Source organism: Triticum urartu, chromosome 5A (genome assembly GCF_056163025.1).
Source record: "Triticum urartu cultivar PI428250 chromosome 5A, HENAU_Tu73, whole genome shotgun sequence".
Taxonomy (NCBI): Eukaryota; Viridiplantae; Streptophyta; class Magnoliopsida; order Poales; family Poaceae; genus Triticum; species Triticum urartu.
The window spans coordinates 166,705,296-166,713,880 of record NC_141877.1 but is presented as its reverse complement, the minus strand read 5'-3'; the positions used below and the strand labels follow the sequence as shown (position 1 = coordinate 166,713,880).

Below are 8,585 nucleotides of genomic sequence, written 5' to 3'. Positions count from 1 at the left end.
TTCAGTTGATTCATAGCGATGTGTAGACTTCTCCGGTTCCCAGTAACTCAGGTTATTTATATTATCTGGTCATTCTTGATGATTATTCTTATTATGTATGGATTTTTTCTTTGTGCAGAAAGTCGGATGCACTCTCTACCTTGGTGGCCTTTTTCTCCTATGTCCACACGCAGTTTGACCGTCCCATCCTTGCGCTTCAGACGGACAATGGAAAAGAGTTCGACAACCTCGCTTTCCGCACCTTTTTGTCGCATCACGACACAGTTTTCTGCCTCACATGCCTGTACACTTCACAGCAGAATGGTCGAGCCGAACGCGTCCTTCGCACTCTGAATGACTGCGTTCGCACGCTCCTGTTTCATGCCAATGTGCCGCCTCGTTTCTGGCCAGACGCACTCGCCACTACATCACTTCTTCTTAACATTAGACCATGCTGCCCATGGTGGAACTACGCACCTCACCATCTTCTCTTTGGCACGCCCCCATCTTATGACGACTTGCGTATTTTTGGGTGCCTTTGCTATCCCAGCACTGCCGACACTACTTCTCACAAGCTTGCACCTCGATCTGTCGCTTGCATCTTCATCGGCTACCCCTACAACTCCAATGGATATCGGTGCTATGATCCCGTCTCCCACCGTGTGTTCACTTCCTGGCACGTTTACTTTGATGGGCATGTGTTTCCGTTTCACCAGGTACCCCCGGTTGTTCCTCCCTTCATTGTTGACGTGGACTCCTCGACGCCTCTCCCAAGGCGCTCACTCGCCTCTCTTGGCCCGCCCCTGGCTTTGAGATGCGCCCCCCGCATGCGGCGCCTCCTACAGCCATGGCACTGGCGCCCCCGACGTTGGCGCCCACGGCCCCCGCGGCTCCCGTGGCGCCCCTGATGCCCCCCCCCCCCGACGCCCCCGACGTTGTCCCCCTCGGCGACCGCGGCCCCCGGGGCCCTCTTGGCGCCCCCGACCCCCCGGCACCTGTGGCCGGTCCGGTCACCCGTGCCCGTACTGTCATTTTTCGCCCGAGCTCGCGCTACGCCTCGGATGACTACGTCCATGCGGCGTCCACCACTGAGCCGTCGCCGTTGCTGTCCTCCGTTCGAGCCGCTCTTCGTGACCCGCTCTGGATGGCTGTGATGCAAGAGGAGTTTGACGCCCTGTTGCGCAACCGGACATGGTAGGTTGTTCCCCGTCCCCGACACGCCAACATGATTACCGGGAAGTGGGTCTTTAAACACAAGCTCCGTCCTGATGGTACCCTTGATCGCTACAAAGCGCGTTGGGTTGTTCGTGGCTTCCGACAGCATGCTGGCATCGACTTCACCGACACCTTCGCTCTGGTCGTCAAGCCCGGCACGATACGCATGGTTCTCCACTTTGCGGCCTCCCGTGCTTGGCCGGTGCACCAGATGGACGCCTCCAACACTTTCCTCCATGGCCATCTCGAGGAGCAGGTCTTCTGCCAGCAGCCCACCGGGTTTGTTGACCCGACACTTCCCGACTACGTGTGTCTTCTTTCGCGGTCCTTGTACGGACTCAAGCAGGCTCCGCGCACTTGGTACCAGCGCATCGCGGCGTTTCTCCACCAGCTTGGGTTCCGCTCTACCCGCTCGGACGCCTCGCTCTTCATCTATCATCAGGTCTCTGACACGGCCTACTTGCCGCTCTATGTCGACGACATCATCCTGGCGGCATGTACGACTGGTCTCCTCAGTCAGCCCACGGCTCGTCTTCGCGCTGAGTTCGCCATCAAGGACTTGGGTCCTTTGCACTACTTCCTCGGTGTCAAGGTGGTGCGCCGTCCGGATGGCTTCTTCCTTCATCAGCGGAAGTATGCTCACGAACTCCTCGAGCGCGCCGGCATGCTTAACTGCAAGCCCATCGCTACGCCTGTTGATACGAAGGCCAGGCTTTCTGCCACGGACGGTTCTCCTGCTTCAGATGCTGCTTTCTATCGGTCTATCATTGGTGCTCTCCAGTACCTCACTCTGACTCGACCGGAGATCCAGTATGCCGTGCAGCAGGTGTGTCTTCATATGCATGCTCCTCGAGACGTTCACTGGGCTGCCGTCAAGCGGATTCTCCGCTATATCTGCGGCACTATGGATCTTGGCGTCACGCTTCACGCTTCCGCCGACATCGCCCTCACCGCCTACTCCGATGCAGACTGGGCGGGCTGCCCTGACACTCGTCGCTCCACTTTAGGCTATTGTGTCTATCTTGGACCCTCACTCATCTCGTGGTCGTCCAAGCGTCAGCCTACGGTCTCTCGTTCCAGTGTTGAGGCTGAGTATCGTGCGGTGGCCAACGCCGTCGCCGAGTGTTCGTGGCTTCGCCAGCTGCTTCAGGAGCTCTCTTGCCATGTTGACCATGCCACGGTGGTCTACTGCGACAACGTCTCGGCGGTCTACCTCTCCGCTAACCAGGTGCATCATCGACGGACCAAGCATATTGAGTTGGATATTCATATTCGGGAACAGGTGGCCCTTGGCCATATTCGCGTTTTGCACGTCCCTACTTCCCAACATTTTGTCGATATCATGACCAAGGGCTTGCCTACGGCATCATTTGAGGAGTTCTGGTCCACTCTTTGCGTCAGCCGCGGTGCCGCTTCGACTGCGGGGGGGGGGGGGGGGGGGGGGGTATTGAGTATATGTGTTATGTGCATATTGTGTATTGGGCCCGCCTCCTAGTTCCTTGTATAGTTGAGGTCTGTGATCCACCTTTGTACACCATATATATGTGCCTATGCACGAAGAGCAATACATGGTGCAATTCACATATTCTACATTTACTTTGAAAGATGAGCTTCAGGGAGCCGGCCCTATATTTTAAAGTGCTACTTCCTTCGTTTCTAAATATTTATCTTTTTAGAGATTTGAAATGGACTACCACATATGAATATATATAGACATATTTTAGAGTGTAGATTCACTCATTTTGCTCCGTATGTAGTCATTTGTTGAAATATCTAGAAAGACAAATATTTAGAAACAGAGAAAGTAAAATGGTATTTTGTATGAGAAAATGTACAAATAAGAAGGTATTGATTTTAGCCAGCTGTACGGTTTGCAGAAATATTAAACATAAAACTTGAGATTACATGAAGAAAAGTAAAAGTGAAATGCAGTCTTGCTTTTCTGATGTATCGGTTGAGTAATCTAACTCTTCGGAATTCTAGTCTGGGAAACACTTGTGGCAAATTGTGCAGAGTGCACTCACCATTTATTTATTTTTAGGTTGAAGGGAGTGCGCACAGACTTGAAATAGGATTTACACAAAAGAAAATGACACTTTGGTTTCTCTGTTAGCACTTTTTTTTCTGTGAGTACTTTAACAAAGAAGCAACCTAGAAATAGTTGCCACAATGACTTGGTTCCACTTGCACGAGAAGCAACCGCATGCCGGAAATAAGAGCATCTTTAATAGATGACGTAGAACAACGGTCATGTCCAAACAAATTACCGCTTGGGGCATTGAAAGTCAAAATATTGTTTCAATAGATGATGTATCTCTATTTAGTGTAAAAGAAATTGCAGCGGCCTTAAATTTTAGCTCCAAGTGTTGCAAATCCGTAGCACCTGTGGGACTGCCTCAAAACCAAGATTCAGTCGCACGCACCCTCGGTCTTCCAGCAAAAGTTTCCCAACCCTCAACCGCTTCGTCGCCCGATGGCACCGCCGCCGAATTCGGTCGCCACCATCGCATGTTGTTGCCCATAGTCACCAGATCCACCATGCCCACCACTGGATATGTCCATTTCGGTCGTGGGGTGTCTGTTTCATCCATTGCTGCCGTCGGTGCTCGTTTCGTCCACCGCAGTCCAGCTTCTCCGCCGGTCGTTTTGTCCATCGCCACCAGGCTTCTCCGTTTCCTCCCGTCAAAGATGTTGTCGCACTAGCCATCGCGAGCGCCATGCCGTACTATGATGTTCGTCGTCCGATGTCGGTCCACTTCACCACCAAGATCACCTGCGAGGGGGAGTGGAAGTGGGTCGGCACCTTCGAGACCGAGGAGCTCGCGGCACTCGCGTACGATGCAGTGGTGGTTCGATGCGGTCGGAGCTTGGCCGAGCTCAATTTCCCTGAGGTGGCTGACCATACAGATTCCTCGCCCCTTCCATGGTCTAGTGCGGAGAAGGCACAGCGCAGGGCCGAGGCCACTTATTAGCTGCACATGACAAAGCTGGCCCAGACTAATCCAGAACCCGTGGTGGCAAAGGTTGCATTCTATGCCAAGAGGGACGCGGAGCGCGTGAAGGAGGACAAGGAGCACCGACACGGTATAGAAGGTGATGTCCATGAGTTGTTCGACCAAATTGACAAGGAAGGTTGTTTCGATGAGGAGGAGGAGGAGGTGAAGCCTTCTACGAGCAATGACCACGAGATAGGCCCCTCGGCCGGAGGGGCAATCGACATCAACTTGTAGGAGTGACGATGAGTAGTGTGATGATTTACCATGGGACTGTTTAATTATCTAGTGTGATGTCGTTTTAATGCATAATGCTGAACCTTTTGTATTAGAGCTAGAAATTATGAAATATGCAATTAATCTTGGTTATGTTTGAAAGTTCAGGGTATCAGTTACGGAATAAAAACAAACCAGGTGTCCAAAAACCTTCTCCCATCATTTTTGGACACCACTTTTACATTGTCTATTGGAACCAAGGCTGCCTGCAGACAGACAGCAGACCCACCGACTGAGCTTTACTGTTTTGGTTCATCCAGTGCATACGGTGTACTGGCAGCACGTTTCAATCAGGGACCCTCAAAGATTACCACGCTTAACGAGAGAGAGAGAGAGCGCATGTGAAGAATATAAATTACCGTGGCTTTTTAGCCCCCTCAAATCCCCAAGAATGGAAATCAGCTGCCATTTGCAGTACCTTTCACCCGGAATGCATCCTCTCCCTGCCACGTCACCACCAGTCACCACCGTCATGGTACGTATACATTTGTTGCGGATTTTGCTTAGCCCCTCCGCAAATTTCCGCAACCACCGCCTCCTTTTTGGTTTCCTTGAGCCGCTGCAATTCCCACTTGACTACTACTCTCTTCATTTCAAAATATAGTGCGCCTGTATTTTTCGAGGTCTCATTTTAACCATAATTTAACCAACAAGACCAACTGCGGCGGAAGAAAAAATTATATAATTGAAAACTTCTTTCGAATACGAATTCACTGATATATTTTTGCTTCCGCCACAATCGGTCTTGATAGTTAAATTTATGGTCAAAGTTAAAGCATGGGAATAGAGAAAGCACTGCATTGTACTCTCTCCGTTTCTAAATACTTGTCTTTCTAGTCATTTCAACAAGTGACTACATACGGAGCAAAATGAGTGAATCTACACTCTAAAATATGTCTACATATATCCGTATGTAGTAGTCATTTGAAATGTCTAGAAAGACAAATATTTATAAACGAAGCGAGTAGAATGGAGGGAGTACTACTCGTTCTGGCTCTGCCCTGCCACCCCCAACATTATTCCCTCTCTCGCCCAAGCTGTCCTGCCCCGCCTCCGCCTCGCGGCAGCAACAGCAATAGGAGCAATACCTGCAGCTGCAGCCCACCACCAACCGCGCCACGCCATTTACCACCATATAATCATCACCCGCCCCCAGGCTTGTCGGGAGCGAAGCCAAGCCAGTCTTGTGTTGGAAGAACGCCTCACCATCCATCAGAGCAGCTCGGCTTGCAGATCGAGAGTGAGGGAGTGAGAGGCAATGGCGACTTCGTTCCAGGGGACGACCACCAAGTGCAACGCCTGCGACAAGACGGTGTACCTCGTCGACAAGCTCACCGCCGACAACCGGGTCTACCACAAGGCCTGCTTCAGGTGCCACCACTGCAAGGGCACCCTCAAGGTCTTCCGCCTCCCCCCTTCCCCACTCCTCCTTCCCCAGTCCTTCACTTGTTCTTCAACTTGTTCTATGTTTCTGTGACACAGCTCGCGAATTACAACTCGTTCGAAGGAGTGCTCTACTGCAGGCCTCACTTTGACCAGCTCTTCAAGAGGACCGGGAGCCTCGACAAGAGCTTCGAAGGTACGCCCTTAGCTTAGCACATGTTGTCGTCTCTGCATTCCTTTGCAATTCTTCAGAAAGTAATGGAGGAATGTTGATTCAGGCACTCCAAAGGTTGTCAAGCCGGAAAGGAATGTTGGGAATGAGGTATCCATCCACTAATCTCCTCTAACATTTATATATTCTCTGCAGAGTGTAGTACGTAGATCATTGGTAGTATTGTTTTTCCAAAGATGATCCAAAACACACACACCCAAGATGGTCCAAAACGTACATAGATTTTTCTTTTCTTTTCCAACCATGCAAGAGAGCTCCATTAAGAAGGAAGAGAGTGCAACACCGGATCCGAGCAGATAGGGAGCTTAGTTCAATAGAAAATGACGTTTTGCAAACTGATAGGCAGAATATCGACAAAATAGTGCGACTAATCGGCATTATTGATCATTTGTTCTTTGTGAGCTAGTACCACATTTGGTGATGCTTATCATGAGTGTTTTCTTGGCAGAATGCTATTAAAGTCTCGAGCGCATTTGCTGGCACCAGAGAGAAATGTTTTGGATGCACCAAGACAGTCTATCCAATTGAGAGGGTACTATTATTTTCTACTCTTATTATGTCTCAATTAAGTACTATATCTGCATTATTATCCTCTGGACTGCTACTTTTTAGCTGGAGTTTCCTTTACTTAACAACATGTGGCTGGATTCATATTCATCTGCTGCATTTCCAAGTTGGGCATTCAATTATTCATCTTCTTTTTCTATGACAAGACAAGGCGACACGGACGTATTGTTCATATCATACCTCTTTGGTTTGCATACATGACAGTGCTCTGATCATGACACCCGCACCAACTCTGCAGGTTACTGTGAACAACACCATGTACCACAAGAGCTGCTTCAAATGCTGCCATGGAGGGTGCACCATCAGCCCTTCGAATTACATCGCGCATGAGGGCAAGCTCTTCTGCAAGCACCACCACACCCAGCTGATCAAAGAGAAGGGCAATTTCAGCCAGCTCGAGAACGATCACGACAAGACGTCACAGAGTGCCGGGTCAGTGGATGATGAAGACTCGGAGTATTAGTCAGTCCTTGAGGATATCCAGAGATGAATAACGAGCCCTTTTGCATTTGCACCAGAGCAGTATGTCTTTCTGCTGTGTGGTTCTTTTGAGTTTTTCCAATCGAGATCAAGTGCATTCCAAAGACAATTATGTTATTGCCTTGTACGCATGTAAACCTTGTTATATCCGAGTCAAAATATCTCTACCTGGTTCGAAGACGTCTGTGTGCATACAAGCAAGAGAACCGTAAGTTGATTTATCATTTGTCTAAAGAATAGGTAATAGGGGCAAAACTTTTTTATGTCTAAAAGAAGAAAACTCTGAACAACTTTAATCTTTCCACAGAAACGAAATGAGCTGGTACCCCAAAAAGAATAGGTACAGATCTGGAGGCCCGTTAAGTAATCAGTACTGAAAAAGACATTACAACAAGCTGTACAAATATGATTATTTTTTTTGTGTGTCGACAATAGAACAAAGCTTTCTAGCAGGTTTGAAGCAAGTAATGATAGATGTGTTGGGGATACAGTACTGAAGAAGTATTGTTTTATGCATAATTAACTGAAAAGGAAGTCATCCAAAGATACAACTATACTATACAATGTAGGCTGTGGCATCATTAGCAATGCAAACATCTTAAGATATCACTGGCAAGCCATTTATAACACAGGATATAAAAAAACATGCATTCACTGAGAAAGATTTGAATGGCCACAACATGATTTGTCCTCTTTATGTTCCATTATTTTGGCTTGTTAGCCCAAGAGGATGGACAAAATTAGTTCAGATACATAAATCAGAGAGGGCCTTTTCTACCTAGTTCCAATTTATTTCGGCCCCTAGAATCTCATTGCCAGCGAAAAAAGTGCACAAGGCCATCAGAACGCTGCAAGATCATGAGACGACCAACCTGTCCCTGGGAAGAAAACTCTAGAGTCACTTGCCAGCTGAAATGTAGTGTATGAGAGGATCAGAAGTTGCTCTAAATTTCAAGGATCAATCATGGCAGTCACTTGCCAGCTGTTGGGATTACCAGGCAGGCACCCAGCTTGAATATCCTGACACCCTCACTAGCTGTCCTTTGACCAACTAGCATGCCAATTTCCTCCCATCAACTGTTTCATTTGCTTATTTATAATTATGACAGCAGGACAACATAGAATTATTACGGGGGCCCTTAACACACATGTCGGTTGACATGTAAAGGGAGAATATCAAGAATGGAGTAAGGGAGGAATTAGCCAGATGCAGTATCAAAATGAAGAGGGTCCTGGGACAGTCATAACTAATAATCAACCGGAATGATGAATGATGTGGTACTTCCTCCGTCCCAAAATAAGTGTTGTGGTTTTGGTCCAAATTTGACACGGCACTTATTTTCGGATGAAGGGAGTATATACCAACATAAAATATTAGTCAAAAAATACATGTAAAATGTAGATAATGCGGCATTTCACATAATGAAGATGAGTAGCTCCAAAGAGATCTTAGACCTAGA

At 48.3% G+C, this 8,585-nt stretch overlaps 1 protein-coding gene across 1 annotated transcript; it reads left to right on the top strand.

Annotated features, from left to right (window-relative positions):
• The first annotated feature begins 5,503 nt into the window (after positions 1-5,503).
• On the top strand, positions 5,504-7,305 carry WLIM1 (GATA type zinc finger transcription factor family protein). The gene is made up of 5 exons (XM_048672944.2): positions 5,504-5,862; positions 5,946-6,042; positions 6,125-6,168; positions 6,527-6,610; positions 6,884-7,305. The coding sequence occupies exons 1-5, from the start codon at positions 5,722-5,724 to the stop codon at positions 7,106-7,108; spliced, it is 591 nt and encodes a 196-aa protein (XP_048528901.1). The 5' UTR covers positions 5,504-5,721; the 3' UTR covers positions 7,109-7,305.
• The last annotated feature ends 1,280 nt before the right edge of the window (positions 7,306-8,585 follow it).

Coding starts and splice junctions, on each gene's coding strand:
- WLIM1 (XM_048672944.2), top strand. CDS start 5,722: ATGGCGACTTCGTTCCAGGGGACGACCACCAAGTGCAACGCCTGCGAC. Junction 6,043..6,124: donor CCTCGACAAGAGCTTCGAAG/GTACGCCCTTAG, acceptor ATGTTGATTCAG/GCACTCCAAAGGTTGTCAAG. Junction 6,611..6,883: donor CAGTCTATCCAATTGAGAGG/GTACTATTATTT, acceptor CCAACTCTGCAG/GTTACTGTGAACAACACCAT.